Source organism: Phlebotomus papatasi, chromosome 2 (genome assembly GCF_024763615.1).
Source record: "Phlebotomus papatasi isolate M1 chromosome 2, Ppap_2.1, whole genome shotgun sequence".
In the NCBI taxonomy this organism is placed as follows: Eukaryota; Metazoa; Arthropoda; class Insecta; order Diptera; family Psychodidae; genus Phlebotomus; species Phlebotomus papatasi.
In genome coordinates, this window is record NC_077223.1 from 80,477,929 (window position 1) to 80,500,540 (window position 22,612).

The window sequence follows — 22,612 nt, forward strand, 5'->3', positions numbered from 1 at the left end:
TAAAACTTATTTTTCTATCACCTAATATTATTTTTTACCTTTAATAAATTTTATTTAAAGTTTGGGCTTTTAATGGTAAAAATATAATTTATTTAAACAAATTTCCGAATTTTAAGAAATATCAAACATTAAAATCTGTAGATTATTTTTATAATTGTTTTCTACGTATTTTTCTACGCCATAAAACCGAAAATGTAGACATCCGCGCACTGGTTGCATTAGTTCAACGTGCGACGATACGGCGCTTCCTCGACGACTTTCACTCCCCCAAACCACTGACTTCAACTTATTTGATTAGAATCTCATGCTGCAAACTTACTTTTTGATACATCTTTCCCATCTGCCAACTTCTATGCGATTCTGCACAAGTTGGAAAATGAAATCAACATCGAATACAGAAGAAGCCACTTTGGTTACTCGGTCGGTGGACTTTTGTGTCGAAAAGTTGGTTAATTTTGTGGGATTTTGTAGGGAAAATTCTCACATTTACTATTCTTTCTCTTGTTTACGTGGGGTTGACTTGAGATGAAAGATGGCCAAATGCTTGAGCAAAAGAGGGATACTATGTAATTACTACTCGAGTCTTTCAGGCGTTAGAAATAGAAGCGCATGCGTTCCTCCAGGAGACCATAAAAGCACAAAACCCTCTCTCGGACAATCTCATACACGAAAACCACCCTCAATGAAAAAGTCTCTTCTAAAGCCAGTATTGTAAGGTATTTTGTTAGATAAAGACCGTCTTTTCACTTGGTTTACCTCATTCTCTTTCTTCAAAGTGCAAATTGTCATTTTCTATCTCTTTAGAGGATTTTTTTCTTATTTGTGGTTGGTAAGTCTGCCAAAATATTGCCTAAGAACCGAAAAAATAATACCGGAAGTGCGGGGAAAGTGCTGAATTTCCCTCCATTCTGCCCTAAAAGTGAGTGTGAATGGAGTTATAGATAGCATCAGAGATGGTTGAATTATTGACAAAGTTTGCTCTCTCTCACTTCATTTTCCGGTGCCTAAAGAGCTTTTTTTGCCCCACCATGATCATTAAGTGGAAATCCTAGAATTTGTTGGAAGATTCTTCAATATTTTATCTCTAAGAACATTTTCTTACTTTGCCTTCCGGAAGTTTCATGACAACTTTCAAAAGGGATAAATGGAACACAGAACAAGAAAACTTTCATACAAAGTGCTAAGAAAAAATGCAGATGAAAGAGTTTTCATGACTCAAAAAGAAACTTTATGTTTCTTTTTCAGATGTTTCTTTTTTTGAATGCTTCATTCAAAATTTTTTTTTATATAATATCTGTTAAGAAGAGCGAAATTTTTGTATAATTCATATGAATCCATGAAACAAAACTTTCCTGATATATTTAACCATTCGAATATATTACTTCTTTTGCTATAGTTCTTACTTAACCCTTTAACTAATCCTTAAAGACCTCCACACATTGGGAGTAATTTCGTCAAAAATTGTATTTTTGACAGTATTTTGACGTTTCCACCTTCAGAACTGCAGGCAATTTCCTTCAAAAAGCAATTTTTATCAAAAATTTCTTCCAATGTGTAGAGGCCTTTAAGGATTGAGTCAACGCCAACCGAAAAAAATCTTACGCCCATCTGAAGCTGTTTTCCATTAAAAATTCAGAAATAACGATTTTTCTGACCGCCAATTTTTGACCCTATCGTCCTTAACCCTTTAACGACGAGACATTTTTTACGGACTAAAAATCAACAATAAAAATTAAACTGGGAAACATAATCAATGATAAGTCTTACTTCTAACCTTGGAAAGTCCAACAGAGTCTGATTCGGTGTATTTTGTGCTTCTATGAACGATAGGGACAAAAATAGTCCAAATATTTAAGTAATTAATACCAATCAATAATATTTTTCGCTTTAATAAAAAATATTACGTATGAGTATTGTAGTTTTTATTGCCAAAAGGGTTTTGCTTAAAAAATAATAGAAGTATAAAAAATAAATAAAATCAATTATGAATTTGAGAATTTAAAAATTTGCCATTTTTGAGCTTAAATATTTACTATAGGGTGAAAGGAACGCCTATTGACACTTTAAAAACTCGTGTCAGCACCTATTGACACCCTACTCTGTACCATTTGGGATATGAAATTTGAACATCACTGTTTATAGTAAAAGGTATATTACAGAAAAAACGTTATATTACTTATATTTTACTAGATACATTAAATAATTCTCAACATTTTGACAAAAGTGTCAATAGGGGTTCCCTGTCGAACAGACGATCCTCCGACCCTATAGCAAATAGCTAGAGACTTGCAAAAAATATTCTAGATTCCTTCAACCTTCTACTTTACAAGTATCTAAAGACATAAGAAAAAATAACTTTAGGTTAGTCAGGAAAAAATATTTTCTTTATGGGACACCGGTGTTCCAATCGTCCTTAAAGGGTTAAAGGGTTAAGAACGAATGAGACACTGGTGTCCCTAAAACAAAAATCATTTCTTGATTATAGAAAGCATAGAAAGTTATTTGGTCTTCTCTAAATAATAACATAAAATAATTAGTGTTTTTGGACACCGGTATCCCACTCAACCTTAAAGAGTTAATATTACAAATCATAATTTTAGACAATTTTAAACAATTCCCTTAAACATAAGATTAAGAGATGCTATACTGTCCTCAATATCTAATCTAATACTCATATATTCTATTGGTATTCATTCAGAAAACCTGGCTTCAGAACTAGACTGTATACATATCTTTAAATCATTCCGTAAAATTCCTTAAGTATGAAAAGAAGTAACTCTAATCCAAATGATTTTTTCTTTGCAGGTGGTGACCCCCCAGAGATGTGGTGATGTGTATCTCTATGACTTGCTGCCGACTCCACAGCGAGGGGGTGGCTTCATCGGCACCTCGTCGATAATGTCTGGTGACACAACAGAGACTTACGACGTGCCAAAGCCTGCCGTTCCTGTCAACTACGACGTGCCACGAGTCTGGCATTCGCCGCGTGGTCGTCCTGAAGACTGCTGCTACGACATCCCGCGCCCTGTGACTCTTCTCAGCCAGAAGGATCTCACACCTAGCAGTTCTAACTCCTCCCTCCTAACTTCGGACAGTCTCAGCCTGTCTTCCTCTAATCGCTCCTCATTGGCCAACATGACGGATTACGATGTGCCCAGACGACATGCCAGAGCATCACCGCATCCATCCAGTATGAGCACATCAACGGCATCTCTACAGCTAAACTACGACGTTCCAGTTCCGCACAGTCCCCAAAGTCACACACTTCAGCTAAGCGCTTGTAAAGAGCTTCCACTAGAACTGGGATCGGCACTGGATACTCTGGCCAAGTTGCAAACGGAAGCCACTAATGCTGTAACCAGACTTTTGGCATTTGTGTCACCGCAATGGCGAATGCGTGACAAGTTAGATCCTATTCTGATGGATCTCAAGCTTGCAGCTGTACGCCTTCGGACAGCTTTGCATGATCTCGCTGAGTTTGGCGAAGGAGCATTGGGGAACACCGCTAAAGCCGATGACAAAGGTACGTCAAAACCATCTTCCAAAATCAAATCTCCCTAATAAAAACTTTCGAATATTTCCAGGACTTTCAGTGAAACTACGACCACTGGTAAGAGCGTTAAAAGATGCCGATAGACTTGTTCACGAAGCATCCCACTGCATTGACGTTCAAGGATGGACTCTGGAGACATTAGCCAGATCTGAAACAAAGCCTGGAACACAACTACCACCAGATAGTTTAGATCAGTTAATTGCATGTGCTCAGACTCTCACAGAAGATGTTCGACAGACGGCATCCTTTATTCAAGGCAATGCAACGCTGCTTTTTAAGCGGATCTCTCCAAGTGTAACACCTCAAACACCAAGCAACAATAACAACGGAGACTGGCCAGAAGACTATGACTATGTATGTTTGGAATCGAAGGAGGCATCAGCGAGGAAAAATGCAGAGATCAGGGATGCTTTACCTTCGGATTTACAGAAGAATTTTGAGAATGTTGTGAAAAATGCCGAAACAGCAGCTATTGGAGCTACAGCTGCCACAGAACTCGATGCCAATGATAAAACGCTGTTAGTTTACTATGCTGCTCAGACGGTGACGCACATGAATTACCTGACGCAAGCAATTGACGCTTTTCTGCAGACTGTCGAACACAATCAACCCCCCAAGTTCTTCCTAGCACATGGCAAATTTGTGGTACTGAGTGCCCACAATCTTGTCAATATTGGAGATATTGTGCATCGAAATGTGACGAAACAGGATGTCCGGGGTAATATACTTCAGTGTGCTGATGCACTTAGTGATGGAATGAAGGCATGCGTGGCTAAGACCAAAAAGGCAGCTCAACACTTTCCCAGTGTAAATGCTGTGCAAGAGATGGTGGATTCTGTCGTGGACATTTCTCATCTAGCCAGGTGAGTCTAACCTTCTGCTTAGGTGTATAATTGTCCGGTTCGAAGGATATTATTGTTCATTTCACAAACTTTTTTGCACTTTTTGTGGAAGAAGTTATTGCTAGATAGCCAGTATACAATCGCTCTTTACACTTTACACATATTTGACATCTGTCAAATTGACAGCGGTTGCAACGCCGCTTGCCATGCGCAATTGCGCATCTTGTAATTTATCGAAAGAAATTAAGTCAGATAGATTTTCGTGGAGTTTATTATTCGTTAAATTTTGCAGAACATGTTTTATACATTCCTATAGGATTTCTGATGAACATAAAAGCAAAACACCCATGTGTTTTTGATTTATTACCACAATCTATCAATTTTATAGAGCATGAGTATCAATTTACAAAATTAAACCGTACATGAAGAAAAATTGTTTAAATACCATACCCAATTTTATCAAATTCTTAGAAAAATCGACTCAACAACTTCAACCTATTTATTGATAAGTATTAAATAATACAATTGATTATTTTTCACAGTGACCTCAAGATTGCAATGTTGAGAGCTGTTCAGCAATAAAATTTCCCAGAAAAAAAAACAACATTATTTACCAAAATAGTGTAAATGGAACGCACAACATCATACATATTGGAGCCCTTCAAAAGGAAGCAAAATGAGCAATTTTCATGCAATGCAACCCATTTAAAAAAGGGAGTCAAATTAGCCCATTTCCTTCCGGAATAATGGGAATCGAATGAACTTATTTTATAAAAAAAAAACACAGAAGAATGAAACCGAAACTGCCAAAATGTTTGTTTTTTACAACGCAACATGTGAAGCGGAGGAGAAATGACGATAAATATTTGTCAAAAAAAAATACATTTTTGCATGTCTATAAATATCAATAAGATAATGGGATAAACTATGTAGAAAAGCCTTTTATTTGGTAGGTCATTGCAGGACATAAAATAAATCCTGGATCCTTTATGAACGATAAACTTTTCATTGTGATATTTAATTGTAATTAATTTTTAGTTTACAAAATCGTTCAATCTATTTTTTAAAATTATAATGGTCAATTCATTAAGTTTTGAAATACATGTATACCCCTTCTTATTTATTTACTTGAAAAAAAATTAAATTTTGTGTACTTCTTTTGTTCATTGGGCCAATGAATAAAATTTCTAGGTAATGTAAGATCCTAAAGGAAAAAATCTTTAAAAAAAAAGAACATTTTAGATGTTTGTGTTCTGATTTAGAATACATCAAAGAAATGCACAATAAGAAAAATGTGTAAAATGATACATTTTCCAATGTTTTTTCACTAAAGTCGAGAAAATCGATTTCTATAGTCATATAAGATACTATTCGCATTATGTATGTATGAACTAAAAATAAAAATATACACTGATTAAATAAAAAGAAAGAAAAATCAATAATTGGAGTTCTCGCAGCGAAACGACGAATTTGCTGATGCCATTCGTCCGAGTGGAGGACTTTTATCTTTATTGGAAGTTTTACAAATAGCCAAATTCACCCAGAGGCAGTTTTTACTTCAATTCTACAGAGATCACAGACATTTTGCGAGATGTTCATCTGTGAGGGAGTCTTTTTGTGTCTCTTTAATTTTGAAAGGGCTGCAAAAGGCCGCGAAAGCCGCACATTTTCACCATCTTCGATTGTCTGGGGCAGGGGCTGATCTTTGGTTTCCGGAAGGAAGAGACTGGTTAATCCTCCGAGGCAGAGCAGTGTTCCCATGATGATCAGAGGAAGCACCAGCATATTACTGCCCTGAAAAGTATAAATCGTCAAGCATATGCTGCACAGCATCTGTTTAAAGTTGGCGCGCTAATGAAGCATAAAATACTAGCACAGGGTGTATCAAATTACACTTCAAACTCACGAGACTTATCAATACGATTTAATATACATATTTTGAAAAAAAAAGTTTACAGGTAAAAACTAGAAAATAATTTTGTTTCAGTAAATAACTGGAAAGTTATCAGAAGCCTTTTTAACCCATTCCTTACCATGGTATTATACTTTCGTAATGATGAGATTGAGTGATTTTAGATGATTTATTCCTGGGCAGCAGATATTCGAATTGCTGTCGGGAATGAATTTAAATTACTTTAGTCTTAGTCCTAACAATTACTTAGAAAAAATAGCCCGACGGAGATAGAAATACATTTTATTGTCTTTAAAACGGTTTTAGTAAACGGTTAAACGATTTACCAGAACGTTTCACTCTTTCGTCTCTTTTGGGACTCTGAGTACCCAAAGCAGCATATGAATGTTCTGTGAAAAACAATGTTTTTTACTTATTCAGAACTGATAAAAATCCGATTCTTGTGGATGATTACAATCTATAAGGATGTCCAAATGTGAGATATTTTTTTGTAGACCCTCAATTAATTCCTGAGCTTAGATATTTTTGATTAAAAAATTGTGAAATTGGCTTGCAGCATATGCTGCGGTCCGGAAAGAGTTAAAATTCGAGATGTTTGTGACTCTTGCTTGTGAATCAATATAAAATTTTCAAATTAGAGAAAGACTCTCATTTAAATCTTAAATTTCATCTTATTGTAAGGCTTTATTATACTTAATCTTTTTAATGGCCTATTTTTTAGGAACAAGGAGATCAGAAACAGGAGGTCGAGAAAAATCACTTTTTCGAACTATTTAGGTCATTTAAGCAATTTAGCTATTAAACTTTAGCTAGTCAGAGATTTTTTTTTAGATCAACAGTGACCCAATCGTCCTTAAATAGTTTTAGAAATACTTTAAAATTATCAGAAAATCTAAATAAGCTTCCAAAGGCTGACGCGGCATCGGCAACACAATTTGTGAAGCTTACAATCCAATAGATCAAATCTTAACTCTTTCTTCAAATTTTTCGACTAGGTCCATGTCTTCCTCAGTGGTCGAGTAATGTGAACACAAAGCACAAAGGTTCTCTATCCTCTTTGTGTGAGGATACTTACACAAAGACATCAGAGGTACAGTACTAGATAGATCAGGAGACCGCCTAGTCAAGAGATCAGGTTGATTCCTGATGACTGGAGAGTGTTTGATATCATGTCTCCAAAATGTCTCCGCAACCTTCTTAAACAGCAAACAATTTTTTTCATTGCCATGAAAATTCATTAATGTACGATTTTATCGGAATCATATTTTTTTCCTTTGGAAAATACAATATTCAAAATCATTTATTTGATTAGACTTTAACTAGATTTAATCCAAAATTAAAATACTCAAGGTTCCAGAGCTTTCGACACTCGTGTCTTCTTCAGTGGTTCTTGGTTAGTCCATTATCTTGAATATGGTCTCTATTTTTGTCTAAATTTACACTGATCAGATTGGAAACAACAGTTGGGAGCTATTAATAAACAAATCACAAAAATTATCACTAACAATTCTTCTGTCTTTTTTCTCTGCAAATGGTTCCTTTTGCAGAGAAAAAAGACAGAAGAATTGTTAGTGATAATTGTGACTGCAAAAGGAACCAAGCCTTTGCTGAGAAAAAAGACAGAAAAATTGTTAGTGATATTTTTTTGTGATTTGTTCATTAATAGCTCCCAACTGTTGTTTCCAATCTGATGAGTGTAAATTTGGACAGAAATAGTGATAATATCCAAGATAATGGACTAACCAAGAACCACTGAAGAAGACGATATAGTGTTGAAAGCTCTGGAATCTTGAGTGTTTTATTTTTGGATTAAACCACCTCACCGACCGACGCTCACCGGAAGGACAATTTTGTCCTGAAATCTCACCTAATAGCAGAATAGCAAATTTTAATCTTCTATTTTTAATATTTTTAAGAAAATAAATATAAACGAATTATTATAATAAATTCCATAGAGATTTAATCTTTCCATAGAGATTTTTCCAAAAACTAGATTGTGATCATGCCTTTTTTGTAGATTATTTTTAAATTTATATTTCAATCTATTTGATTGTTTGAGGGTGAATAAATAGCACAATTTAATTATGAATAAGGCATAAAAAAGTATATCCTTATGATAAGTCAAATGAAAAGTATATCCTTATGATAAGTTATTTGGATCAAATTGATCCAAATTTGATTTTTTTGCAAAGGATAGACAAAATTTCGAACTTTGAATGCACTTTTATCATAACGCAGAACATGTTAATTTGATCCATCCTTTGCATTTGGAAATTTGAATCAACTTTGAAATTTGGATCAATTTGATCCTTTCATTTTTACCAGTGTAACTTTTCGATACTATCTAATCGATAGTATCGGTAAATCTGTATCTGTTACATTACGTGAATGATGGTTTTTTACGCATTGTTATGCCCTAGACACACTTACGACTTAAGCCGAGAGACGGCTTAGTGGAGAATGATAGATATGCGGTTTAAGCATTATTTCGAATATAATTACTGTAAGTCGTCTCTCGGCTAATCCTCAGGTCTGTCAAGGCCCTTAGTAAGCTACCTCTAAACAGCGTCTGATCACATGGTCGTCGAAGAAAAACTTTTTTGTCTCATCATGTAGATGTAGAACACCCTGAGATTAATGCCAAAGTTAAGAGCCTTAGGACATTTACTGTGGCATTCTTAATAGAATGTGACTGTCAATAAATATTTATATTATCTATACAAAAAGTATACAGTAATCGTTTATTTTTTTCAGAATCGACAGTCAAAAACTACTAAAAAGAAGTTATCATATCGCCTCTGGCTCTGATTCTTTTCTGTGAGTTCTAGGTTCAGAAAAATCATATCAATCAGTAGTAAGTTTTATAAAGAAGAAGAGATGTCAAAGCGTTCCAGCTTTGCGGAATGCTCGAACTCATGAAATAGAGCTCTTCGTGAATTTGTTTTTCGCATGATCTCTTGATATTTACTGAACTACTAGCGGTTAAATTGATCTATAAATCACAAGAGAATTTCTAAATTGTAAATTCGTAAAGAGGCACTCAATGGGTCAAATGGTAGGGCACTAGCTCTATGATCCAAGTGTCCCGCCCGGGTTCGAATCCCCTTTAGATCATAAGGAATTTTTCTGGCGTTAAAGGTGTTCGGATCGGATCCAGTGAGTTTCATTGCACTTGATTCCACTGGCATAGATCTGACAACCTAATTCTTTACAAGAAAAAAATAATAATGCATGTCTAAAAATCCCCTTGCAGGAAGGCCTAGTTCCTTAATGGAATGTTGTGCCAGCATTATTACACTATGCAACACGGTTTTGTTAACGGAGATCTCACATGGTACGTTTGATAGAGTCAAGTCCCCTGAATAAGAATCTGGTCTTGGTTTTGCTCCTATACGTAACAATTTTTTTTTGTTAATACTTTTATATTTTTTCTGCTTTGCCTTACATTATCCGTTATATCTCAGGTTCTAGTGAACGGAACTTGAAAAGTGTGGGTGCGTTGGAAAGCTCATTAGTCGAGCTTCAATTTTGATAATTACAAAAAACCTTGTAAAACCACTCCTTCAGGGTGTAAAATTGAAGTTTCTCTAAAAATTACCAAAAAAATGGTCCTAAAGTGAGGTTTTAAAAATTTGTATAAAATAAACTAAACAAAATATTAAAAATTCATTGACACCAGGCGATAGGCAACACTTAGGACTACAATTTTGCTCATCTAAGACATCCCGCTCCGATCACTCTAAATGCCTCTTTTGTTGGTTTTTGTCATTTTCCAAAAATATGAAGTACCTATTTTAGAGCAAATTTCCTAAAGATTTCTGAGAAAATATCTTTTAAAACTTATGTGAAACATACATAAATGTTGAGATTCTTCTTTAAATCGATCGGGGGACCATCAACATGATTTTCATTTACACTCCTATCCAACCCTCGTTAAAAAGCTCCCAATTTTCCTTTAAGTATTCAATTTTTGTTTCTATTTATTTCCATCCATTCATCTAATACTATTTCTAGTAGAGATTGATTTTAAATGAAAGTATGATCTAAAGTCATTGAAATGTATTTACGAAATATTTGCTGATGCGTTTTCTACCTATCATAAAAAAAGCATTCCAAAAGGAGTTTAGGGGTTTCTTCTCGCGGTTGAATGTTGATTAGTGATGTTAATGCAAATCATGTTGATGGTCCCCCGATCGATTTAAAGAAGAATCTCCACATTTATGTGTGTTTCACATAAGTTTTAAAAGATATTTTCTCAGAAATCTTTAGGAAATTTGCTCTAAAATAGGTACTTCATATTTTTGGAAAATGACAAAAACCAACAAAAGAGGCATTTAGAGTGATCGGAGCGGGATGTCTTAGATGAGCAAAATTGTAGTCCTAAGTGTTGCCTATCGCCTGGTGTCAATGAATTTTTAATATTTTGTTTAGTTTATTTTATACAAATTTTTAAAACCTCACTTTAGGACCATTTTTTTGGTAATTTTTAGAGAAACTTCAATTTTACACCCTGAAGGAGTGGTTTTACAAGGTTTTTTGTAATTATCAAAATTGAAGCTCGACTAATGAGCTTTCCAACGCACCCACACTTTTCAAGTTCCGTTCACTAGAACCTGAGATATAACGGATAATGTAAGGCAAAGCAGAAAAAATATAAAAGTATTAACAAAAAAAAATTGTTACGTATAGGAGCAAAACCAAGACCAGATTCTTAATCAGGGGACTTGACTCTATCAAACGTACCATGTGAGATCTCCGTTAACAAAAAAAGTTGTGAATTTGTTGCATAGTGTTATTATTATTAAATTCGTAAAGAAATGATCATTTTAGAATGTTCTGGCATGAGTTACAAGCATACGGACTAACAAAAAATCTAAAAACGAAAAAGATAAGTCATTCTCGGATATTTAACCGATTCATTACTGATTTCAATACAAGTTAAACTTTGACCTTCGAAAATTCAAGATGGCGATTTTTTAGGTCAGGTATATTTGGAGGAAATATTCGTCTGGACTACATCTAAAATATCCGAAATCATTGAAAACGCTTGGGCCAATTTTGAAAAAACCGAAAAAACATGGTTTTGGGAGGTTTGGAGAAAGGTGGGAGAAAAGAAAAAGAAAAACGTCTTGAGAAATTGTCAAGGAAATTGTTTTTTTTTATTAAGGGTCATCTAAGACCGTACCCAAGAAACATCTTTTCTTAATATAGTCTTGTAGAATTCCTTAAGTAAGGCACTATAGAACAAAACATCTTTTTATTTACTTATAACGCTTTTGGTTCCATCACTGAGATTACTATAAGTAAAGTGACGCACTCTTAAGGATCTTAAGAGCTTCTATAGGAATTTCAACAGAAAATTCGCAGTTTAAGTCTTTTAAAAGTGCACTAAAAGACTTGTTTAATACTTGGTTCTATAAGGCAGCTATTTTGCTTCTTGGGTAAGCTGAGATCTTTTACCGTTAAAATCCAGGACGGTGACAAGTTGAAAAAAAGTCGATTATATAACTGCTCTCTCTCTCTCTCTGTATAGCTCAATTACATTACGTAAAAGCCCATTTTCCCTTGGAAATATTCGAGAAATCATACATATATATCAGTGTAACCCCATGGTTCAAAGTAGCCCCATCTCCCCCTATGCTTTCAACATTAGGTTTTTATTATAATAAATGCTACTCACCGTATAGTTGATGATGGGTATCACAATAGGTCCAATCATCCCAATTACCGAACTGACACTCATTCCAAGGCCCCTAACCACAGTTGGATAGAGTTCCGAAGCAGCAAGCGGAAGTACAACAAAAGCTGAAGAGATCCCCATTTTCCCAATGCAATATAACACCAACATCACCGTTTGTCTCTGTTGCACAAGAAAAGTGGCCAAGCATGCAACTCCTCCAACGACCATTGATACACAAAGGATCCAGCGACGCCCGAAGTACGTTAAACTTGGCCAGAGAAATATGTAAGTGGGCAGTTCAACGAGACCAGCCAGGAAGAAATTCCAAATCTCATTGCCACCCAGAGCAGGAGCATAGTAGCTAAGTCCGACGTAGACACTCGTATTGGCAAACCAAATGAAGGTGACAATGAATGTTTTCTTTCGCATATTGGGTGTTATAACTAAGTCCATGATGCCGTATGTTCGAGTTTCAGGAGTGGACTTTGACATTGCTGATTCGACCTTCTCCCTAAGGATAGTTTCATAATTAGATGTGAGTTGTTTTCCATTAATTTCTGCCATCTTTTGCATAATTTTGGCAGCTTCTGTGAATTTTCCTGTAGCAATGAGCCATCGGGGAGACTCTGGGAGTATGAAGAAGCAGCTGAAGAGAATGAGCAGTGGAAGGGAAACAGCTAGAGATAGATATCTCCAATCTCGGAAAATGAATACAATTCCGGCCAGGAGTACTAGTCCAAGGGAATATGCAATATTTGCCACAATTGTGCAGAAAACTCTCTTGGATGGACCTACCATCTCGATTGCTGAAAATATATTGATATCTTTACGTATTGTGATTTTTGCATATCCGCTGTAGTAGTAATTTTTCAAAGACTGGGATTGTACCTAGGACGTAGGGACTAGCAAGGATGGCTGGAACTGTAACTCCGACTAATGTCCTGAAGAAGACCCAAGAAGCGTAATTCCAAGCAATGGCACTTAAACTCCCAGCCACGATCTCTAACAAAAGGTAAGCATAGAACGAAGGACGTCTTCCCCAAAAGTCTTGAAGGTACCCAAAAACGTAATTCCCAATAAGGCCACCAACACCAAAAAGAACTAGAGCTACCGTTGCGTAGGAATCTTTCTCGCAAACTAAATCCCACTGAAAAATTCTGGAGTTAAAGTAACGCTTTATATCCAGATATACTTTCAATACTTGCTTCCGTTACAACAGTACTGCTAAACATCCTTGTATCGTAATTCCATCCGTTCTTGCAACTGGATACCTCACCGCTCCGAACAATTTTCGTAACATTTTCTAAGCCATGGGTACCCCATGTCCGGGTTATTTCACTGTAGTTTCGCACAAATACGAGACACTCTGAGAATCTCAGAGCGCCATCTCGGATTTCCATAGGTACACTTACATTGCGTACATCATTTGGATAATCTTGAACCCAGGGATCAAGTTCAGGTACACGACACCAATGAGCTGGACGAGCGGCAATAAAAAGCTGACTGTATGCATGAAATGCACAAGGGAAGACTGCCGGAAGGAGAACTCCGCAAATAACGAATTTTTGATACGGACCAAAAGAGCCCACTTCTGGGAGAATTGAATCAAAATCCATCTCTTCACAAGCAAGGTGCTCAACCAACTGACATCCACCAAATGACCAGAGTTCTTATTAGTCCAATTTGTCAATTAAATTAATTCACTGCGAATCATTATGCAAAATTTCTCTCTCCCAAACGCAATTTAGAGAAGAACCCCTGTAGGGCCTCTGTCATGAAGCAGTGGAAGTGCAATCAAATACTTTGAATGTGAGGAAATTGTAATATATTTTAAAGGTCAATTTGTTAATTTCTTCTGTGCCTGTGGCATTGACATGTACTCGAGCTTTTTGTATTCAGCCTCCCTGGCTAAAACATTCTGGTACCATTGAGGATCTTTGCTGGAGTATTCTTCTGGCCGACCAGATTTATTGTTATAGTGAAATTCAGCAAATCCAAAACCAGGTACACCATCCACCTGAAAGGTATTTTTTTTAAATCATGATGCTTTCAACCCTTATATTATGTGATCATCTTACCGTTACTGAGATGAATCTCTCTACCATTCGCGCTTCCCATTGGGATCCCACGTAATGAATATTCTCATAATCTACGAGTATTTGAATAGTATGAGTACGACCGGCAGCTGAGAATTGAAATGCAAAATCTTTGGGAGGAATTCCACTCTCCCCATGTTGATACAATTCAAAGTCACACGAGTCAACTGGTGAGATCTTTCCCTTATCGGAACAGATGTATCCAGTATTCAGGACTGAGCATGTACAGGGCTGACTTATGATACCTAAGGAAACATTCCTACCGTCCTCAAGGAAGAACACAAAAAAGGCATATCGATGCATTAAGGTCCAATCTCGCTTAAATCCATAACTATGATCCCGAAATCCACGCATTTCAATCATTTTAGCTTCCCCATCAATTTTAAGCGTTCCCCTAATAGTCCCCATCTGTTCGTAGTGTGTTTGATGAGCAGATCGCAAATTCATAAAGTATTCCTGTGTCCAAATTTCCCTGGCCATAGCATCAGCCAGTATTCTAGGACTGAGATCGGTATCGAAATCAAAACAGGGCCATTGTGAAAGGAATTCTCCTGAAAACTCAACATCATGGAGTTTCTCTCCCTGACGCATCTGACCACGATACCGCAGTCTCCACTTGTTCATAGGCAAAATAGGCTCGCTAATGAAACCCGGTCCACCAAAAGAATTCCCCTCCTTGCCGAAATTCGTCGTGAAGATCATAGTATCGGGCAACTGAGGCAGACAGATAAGACCCAAATCGGGTACAACAAAATACAAAACTCCATGAACAATTCCCTTGTGACGCCTTTCTGTGCCCATGATAAAGCGATAACCATCCGAATTTCCTCCACTGTAGAAGACAGCATCGAAGGCTTTCGGATGATCTGACAGAGGCTGAGGCTTCTCAACTGAATTCGGATCAGAAATGTTCTTTGCACCCCGACCACCCCCATCATGAGATCCCTTGCGATATCGGAGCTATCGAGGGGAAAAATCTTTTAGTCACGCTGCACAAGAAATTAATTCGTTACTCACTTTTCTAATGTAGAATAACACAATGAAGATGATGTATTTAATCCAAAACCACTTTCCACGTTGACGATACACACCAAAAATAGGTTCAGGATCTTTTTTTCGGAAGACTCTGTAGAGAGCCATTAAAATTAGTGAAATAAGCATGACTAATCACGCACTGAAATGTTTTGCTGAACCGTGTCGAGTGTCTGCAGGTGTAGGAATGAATGATTGAGGAGCAACGATGTGCGCCAAATCAACTAGCGATAAGATAAAGCTCTCCATCATACAATCATATCTATTCTTCGTTATGATTATCAATATTCTATGTGTGAAAGGGGATCTTCAGTAGAAAAATCCAAAAACTTTTGCCAAAAGAAGGTCAAGGAGATGAACTCCCTCCTGGGAGTGCAATCCTTTCAGGACAGGAAAACACACAATTCTCTGCCAAAGCTTTCGACGCTTCAACGCGTCTTCCTTAGTGGTCAAATCTGTGATTTGTCTCTGTAATTTCCTCCACATTGTCTATCCAATACTCCAAATGAAGACTCACAGGGAAAATTGGGAATTCGTTGCGGGTACTCCTTCTTGGACATGGATCTGAGGCCAACCCAATGTCCAAGAAGGAGTACCCGCAACGAATTCCCAATTTTCCCTGTGAGTCTTCATTTGGAGTATTGGATAGACAATGTGGAGGAAATTACAGAGACAAATCACAGATTTGACCACTAAGGAAGACGCGTTGAAGCGTCGAAAGCTTTGGCAGAGAATTGTGTGTTTTCCTGTCCTGAAAGGATTGCACCCCCTGACGCATCCGGAAGGAGTTCATCTCCTTGACTTTCTTTTGCCAAAAGATTCCAAAGCGCCTTCTTCCTCACTTGGTAGAGAGGCAGAAGCCGCTTCCGGTTGCACTCTTTAATGTAGATCTTCTTCATCAGTCTCGTTTTGAAAAATTCAGTGGTGCGATGCCCACAAAAACAGATGGTCACTCTACACACCATGTACTACTTCAGAAACTTGTCATACTTTATGTATAGGAACCTAGCCATACCCGTACGTATTTTTGCTGAGTCTTTGTTAAGTCAACTACAAATCTTCGAATCCTCTCGATCTTTTTCAATTACTCAGTTAGAAAGTAATATTTTTAACAAAAATTTTACCAAAAAGCCGAATAAATTCTCTTGACAAGATAGTCCAGAAAAAAATCCAAAGCCTACTGCGACTTCGCATCAATCGATAAAGGAATCTTTTCGTGTATAGATACCTCAAAAAATTATTTTCAGATTAAAAAAATAGCTATCGCTTCATAATAATCGTTTTCTTTGTGTTTTACGACCAATAGAATTTCTTTTTATGGATTTTTTAAGACACTAGTGAAGCTAGGTACTTTTGGAAAGAGACTCTCTAAAAAATGTATTGTCGTTTCTAAATTTATTGAAACTGTGTTGAAAAGTCTTTCTGGTTTTAGAAAGCTTCCAAGGAGTCCATATTTTTTCGTACCAAATTATTTTATAGAGATTGAAGCAAATGATAGTTTGAAGGGTCAATACCTGAAAAATATTCTAAGTTCTGGAGAATTTTCCAATGGAACTTTAACATGATTTACTGTTGCCGCCTTATTTTGCAAGATTATGCTTTTTCGTTTGCCCAAAATTGGACGTTTTTTATTAAGAAAGAAGGGCATTGAATCTACTGAAGTAATTACAGTGCTTATTTGATGGCATTGGAGTAGCCGAAATAATTTCCCTGGAATTCCATCAAATTTGGAGCAACACTTGTAATGTTTGTAATGATTGCAAATCAACTTTTGCAACAAGCTTGGTTATTTTATCCAAGACCATTTCCACTGTTGTTGCATTAGAATTAGATCATTTTTCAACATCTGTCTCAAATCGATCCTGAAAAGTTCTTTATTGCAACATATCAGGAGGAAAATCGCTACCGCTGCAAAGTATGTTGTACTTTGGATTTTTTTACTCTTTCTTGTGCCGAGTTAGATTTACTTCTTGGAAGAAATTGTTGCTTTATTGAACGGTCTAATTCTATAGTTGCATTGGGCTACATATAACAATACAAATTTGCCTATCGTTAGTCATTTAGAGATCACATATCTATCTTTAGATATAAGAGGTTCCAGCTAAACGTTCTAACCTTAATATCGTAACATTTAACCAGTCCACCAGATTGGCGGAAGGGTTTTCCCAGTTGGGCATCGACCAATCGAGCCCTTATACAAGTCTTTTTCGTCATTATCAGTTCGGACTAGCATATATCACTACCATCAAAATCAAAAGATGGGATTTCTCAATTTTTTTGTCATCAATACGAGCATTAATTTAGTATCACTACCTCATCAAAACTGATAACCCAGCCAATTCCTTTCTCAATATTGGCTTCTAAAAGCGGCGACCATTAAGAAACCCATCCCGGTCTGCCCATTTAACCTGGACTGGTCACAGGCCTAGGTGTACTTCGAACCTGTCTTAAAAGGCCGGTAACCCCAAGACAAGCTCTTTCATGCTTCCTTACATCTTCCAGTCTCTGAAGGTTTCAAGCCCGTTGCCCAGTGTGGCAGTAGTCTCACAATATCCAGGTTTCCCAGTGATTTCATTATCATAACCTTAACTTGGAAAATGTTAACAAACTTTTTCAAATTATACTGCCGCCCGAATTAAAAATCTGAGCTGAAAGCAACGTATACAGTAGACTCTCTCTCAATCGGGAATATGGGGCAAAATGTCATCCGGTTTAGCGATAGAATTGAGCGTCAAAGCCTTTGTAAATTCCACAAAAAGCGCTCAATTATAAAGAATCACGATAAAATAGGAAGAACTACAGCGAATTTGAGCGAATTAGCTTCATAATTAAACGTGAAAATTGTCAACAAAATTTGTCGCCCGATTGAGAAAGAGCCGATTGAGGGAGAGTCTACTGTAGTCTGCAAAATTCGAAGTTAGCCAGAGAAGCTTTTATTTCCGGACACACTCACTTCCAAAGACTTCCAAGCACTTCATTTTCAGCTGTACACCACTTCCGACCCTAATATCTCCCCCTTACTTATGTGGGATCCCCCGAAGGTCCTAAGATTCTACCTCCAACCGTTTGCCCTCTAAAGCTGACGACGGCATGATGGAATAGACACGGATCGGATGAACAGATGGCCAAACAGGGTCACGTAATATTTCTCAGAAATCGAATGAAATACGAAGATATTCAAAAAAGTGGTCCCTGGGGGCATAGAATTTGGAAAAATTGAGGAAATATAGGGGAAGTGCTTATAATTTTGGACAGTCTGCTTATAAGCATCGAAGTTCCAAGTTTGAAGTGCGATATTTTCTATACTAATTGACATTTCTTGTTACTCTCTTTTCAGAAGGGTTGTTTAGAAACTTAGCAAGCTATTTATCGACTTATTTTTATTAAAATTAGTTTTAATACGTCTGAAAATGAATTGATATGTAGAGGTGACTTTGGCTCTTATTTTGGACAACTTGTTTATTAATTTGTCCAACTTGGCTGTAAATTTGGACAGCTAATCCGCCTCAATAGGATGCCCATTGTTCTTCATTTCATGAACCAATCTTACCAAGTCCTCTTCCTGTTCATGTAAGGGAAACGTAGAATGTCACAGAAGCCCGGAAACTTTCCATATCATTCATTAAAGGGAGTTGGCTTCGATACTCCAAGTACGTGCGGATTCGCTCATTCCCTGACCTTTCCGGGAGCCATTCAGGACATTTCTCGCTACATCTCTTTCGTAGAGATGATGCTCCTTTGTTTTTCCAGACATTTATCTAACCTAGTCGTCACAAAAGCTAAAATTTCACTTAATTTCGTGAGAAAAACACCTGTCCAAAATAAGAATCATCACCTCACTGGTGAATGTCTTAAAAAATTTTCCATTTTTCACACGAAAAATCTAATTCACAAGGCAAATCTCACTTCAGGTCAAATGTACAAATCATCAGTAACGTGAATCAACACAATATTCAATGAATATTCAATAATATCACTCAAAAACAGCGAACAAACTTTGTTAGTACTTCACCAAAACTAAATAAGACTGAAGTAAGCCACGAAGTTCTGTCATATTTCTCGTAAGCAATTGCTCACACTGAATTTTCAACAAAGCAATTTCAACTCAAATAATATTCAAAATTTAACGTATTTAGTGTCAAAATCTTCCAAAAAGAACAAATATTTAGATAGAATTCATTTTTCATCAAATATTGGAATAAAAATCCATCATTTTAATCAATTTATTTTTAGTGTCCAATTTTACCCTCAAAGTGTCCAAATTTAGAAACTGTCCAAAATTATGAGCACTTACCCTACTGCTTCTTCAGTGGAGCCTCAGTAGTAAAAATTCTGCAATTCTTCTTAAGGAAAACAACACTCGAATCCTGGAATACGTGACAAAATGTTAAATCCAATGAAAACCATCAAAACCCTTGCAATTTGCAAAACGTAAAGATAATCCTAAGTCAGCAATGACCCCTTAATGGTCCTTGCAGGTAATTATAATCAGTTTCCAAAGGATTATAGGGTAAAAGTAATTAAGCTTCCAAATGAAAATTAATTAGCATCATTTAATTGATTTTTAATGACTTTGCAAACGTGTTACTAAACATAGGTCTAAGGGTGGAGTTTAACCTTTTGTTTGGTGGGGATGTTGACCAATAACAATAGGCTAAATCCTTTACCGTGGTGACTATAAAAGCAGGTGCTATTGTACTTTCTGCACATTTGATCTTTGATCTGTGTTGTGACAAGTTCAAAGTGATCATTCTCTGTGCATTCATTTGATTCATTTGTTGTAAATTTGATTCATTTGATTCATTTGATTGCCATTTTTCGTGCAGTGTTTTGTGTGGTGAGGTGTTTGTGTTCTCGTGTCTAAATTCCATCTTTATTTGTTTTCTATCTTAACCTCATTGTTTTGTTTTCAGTCTTTGGTTTTTATTGAAATCTCCTATCCTTTCTGTGGTGTCTCTGTCTGTATTTAGTGTTTGTCCAAATTGTCCAAATCTTCAGTTGTCTGTCCCGGTTTCCCTTCAGTTTCATGTCTACTCTAGTTGCCAACTGTAAGAAGACCGAGGCCGCCGCTGAATCTAAAGACGTGCGGCCTTGTGCTTCTTACTCGTCTTTGTCTTCTGGTCATCTTCCCAAGAATCGTATTCCCAAAAGCTGGTTCCGCTGTCCCCGAAAAGCCCGTGATTTTGTAGTAGATCGATTCCTAGCATTCAAGTTGCCCGTTGATGAACGCTATGATGACAACATTTCGATTGATCAGAAATTTTCACCCGAAATGGTGATTCAGGCCGTTGAAATGCGCAACAAAACTTTGGATTTGTGGATCGATCTAACTACTGAGGAAAACTTCTATAGTTGTAGTCCACTCGAGAAGAAAAGTATTCAGGTTGTCTCGTTGCCCTGTGGTAGTTCTCGCGGTCCCCCTACGATAACCAACGTCGGTCTGTTTATCCACTATGTAGATACGTCAATCAAGCGCAATCCCCAAGGTATTGTTGGTGTTCACAGTGTTCATGGTTTCAATCGTGTCGGGTTTCTCATTGTGGCTTATTTGGTCGAACGTTTGGGCTTCTCGGTGAATGCCGCTTTGGCAACATTCACCAATGCTCATCCTCCAGGCATCTACAAACAAGCTTATGTGCAGGAACTCTACTTTCGATATGATTTTGTTCAAAGAGCCCCCAAACCCCTTCCTTTGCCACCATGGCACTTCAGGATTGACAGCTTTCAGCAGGAATACCTGCCACATACTTTCGAGTCAACCGTCAGTCTGAAGCGCCGTCGGAACGCAATTGATGATCCCTTAGCTTCCCCCAACGGTCTTGATTGCTTAGAAGAGAAACAAGCCAAAAGGTTCAAGAGATTCACTGCTGAGAGCGGTGCCCCTTTCACTGATAATTTCCCAGGTTTAACTCCGGTTTCAGATCCCACCCAGCTAAGTGAACTTCAGATGCTGTGTCAGGCTATGGCTAAATGGCACCGTCCGAATTTCCCAGGCTCCCTTCCCAATCACGTCGATTCCCAAAGTCTTCATCATCTGCAACTCAAGCCATATTGCGTGACTTGGATTGCAGATGGAATCCGGTTTATGATGCTTATCATCAGCAAGAATCAAGTCTACGTCTTCGATCGCAGTTTCAAGTGTTTCAAGGTAGAAGGTCTCACATTTCCCTCGCGAAATAATCTTCAGCGTCACCTTAGGAATACCTTGCTCGATGGGCAGATGGTATTTGATAAGGTTGATGGCAAGGTTATCCCCAGGTTCTTAGTTTTCGACATAATCATGATTAATGGTGAAAGTGTCTATTGTCATCCCTTTCTCCCAGTCCGCTATGATTGTATTTCCCGGGAAATCATCTCCCCTCGGTCGGAAGCCATAAGGCAAGGAGTGATCGATAAAACTATCGAGCCTTTTAGCATTAGGCAGAAGACCTTTCATGATCTATCCCATTGTCAGTCCCTTTTGTCCCCGTCCTTCACTGGAAGCATAGGTCATGGTTCAAGTGGACTCATTTTCCAATCCATCACCGATCCCTATGTCCCAGGAGTATCGTCCGTCAGTCTTAAATGGAAGCCCCTGTCGAAGATTTCCATGGATTTCAGGTTGCAGGTTGTCATAGAAGGTGATATCGATCCGACTCAGAAAGTTGGTCAGCTTTGGGTCGAGGGTTTCATGAATCCAGTTGCTAGGGTTAGTTCAGTGTCCGCTATTGAAGATTTCCATCATAAAATTGTTGAGTGTGTTTATCAGGATGGTCAGTGGATTCCGTTGAGGGAAAGAACTGATAAATCTGCCCCAAATACGTATGAAACTTATTTGTCTGTCTGGTCTAGTATTAGGAACGCCGTTGAAACTGGGGAGTTGTTGGAGTTTGTTGCTTGTCTGTCCAAGAAGTAGAAAAATTTGGTGTTTAGAATGAGGTTTTCTGTCGATTCTTCTGAGGATATTGAGTTTTTGTTAGGTTTTGGGTTGTAAGTCTTCGCCAAGTTGGCAAAACCTTTTTTCGGTGACGAATGGTGCGAGGATGGAAGTTGCACAAGTCCAAACTGGGTGCCTCTCCGTTGGCGTCATCGACAAGTAACCACTATGGTGAAACTAAACTCAGTGGGGCGCCTCTTCCGGATTTACATCCGTTGTATTAGGTGAGATTCTTAACAATCTCACCTACTATAATCCTAACAAAATTTCATGTCGTCCGATCGACCTCAAATTTGGCCAAAATGTGTTTCAGCACTTCCTGATCACGAATATATATGTGGCTATTTTACGTTCCCGGCCGGCCGGCCGGCCGGCCGCTCTTTGGAGCTTAATAGCTCCTAAACTAAAAAAGATATCGACTTGCGGTTTTCGGCAAAGGTTATATATCGGGTGAAAATTGCAACTTGGTGCATAGACCCCCCACCCTCCACCCCTCCTTCCGCCATTTTGAATACCCCCCTTTTTTGTTTTCTCAATAGCTCCGCCCCTATGGCATTCAGCGGACTCAAATTTTAATATGT

At 37.5% G+C, this 22,612-nt stretch overlaps 4 protein-coding genes across 5 annotated transcripts in view; 2 read left to right on the forward strand and 2 right to left on the reverse strand.

Moving 5' to 3' along the window:
- The window catches only part of LOC129804612 (breast cancer anti-estrogen resistance protein 1), a 147,680-nt gene extending 141,850 nt beyond the window's left edge, over nucleotides 1-5,830 (forward strand). For both annotated transcript variants that reach the window (XM_055852102.1, XM_055852101.1), the window contains exons 4-6: nucleotides 2,806-3,523; nucleotides 3,585-4,416; nucleotides 4,938-5,830. In XM_055852102.1, coding sequence (XP_055708077.1) covers nucleotides 2,806-3,523; nucleotides 3,585-4,416; nucleotides 4,938-4,977 — 1,590 coding nt within the window. In that variant the 3' untranslated portion in view covers nucleotides 4,978-5,830. The remainder of the gene's footprint in view (nucleotides 1-2,805; nucleotides 3,524-3,584; nucleotides 4,417-4,937) is intronic.
- A 34-nt stretch (nucleotides 5,831-5,864) lies between these two features.
- Nucleotides 5,865-13,787, reverse strand: LOC129804624 (beta-alanine transporter). Its single transcript, XM_055852119.1, has 4 exons — nucleotides 13,193-13,787; nucleotides 12,876-13,134; nucleotides 11,988-12,793; nucleotides 5,865-6,189 (listed from the first exon to the last, which is right to left on the reverse strand). The coding sequence occupies exons 1-4, from the start codon at nucleotides 13,601-13,603 to the stop codon at nucleotides 5,932-5,934; spliced, it is 1,734 nt and encodes a 577-aa protein (XP_055708094.1). The 5' UTR covers nucleotides 13,604-13,787; the 3' UTR covers nucleotides 5,865-5,931.
- Nucleotides 13,788-13,795: 8 nt separating this feature from the next.
- On the reverse strand, nucleotides 13,796-15,413 carry LOC129804615 (uncharacterized). Its single transcript, XM_055852104.1, has 3 exons — nucleotides 15,101-15,413; nucleotides 14,066-15,043; nucleotides 13,796-14,004 (listed from the first exon to the last, which is right to left on the reverse strand). The coding sequence occupies exons 1-3, from the start codon at nucleotides 15,242-15,244 to the stop codon at nucleotides 13,825-13,827; spliced, it is 1,302 nt and encodes a 433-aa protein (XP_055708079.1). The 5' UTR covers nucleotides 15,245-15,413; the 3' UTR covers nucleotides 13,796-13,824.
- Nucleotides 15,414-20,141: 4,728 nt separating this feature from the next.
- Nucleotides 20,142-22,010, forward strand: LOC129801059 (mRNA-capping enzyme-like). Its single transcript, XM_055845818.1, has one exon. The coding sequence runs from the start codon at nucleotides 20,142-20,144 to the stop codon at nucleotides 22,008-22,010; it is 1,869 nt and encodes a 622-aa protein (XP_055701793.1).
- The last annotated feature ends 602 nt before the right edge of the window (nucleotides 22,011-22,612 follow it).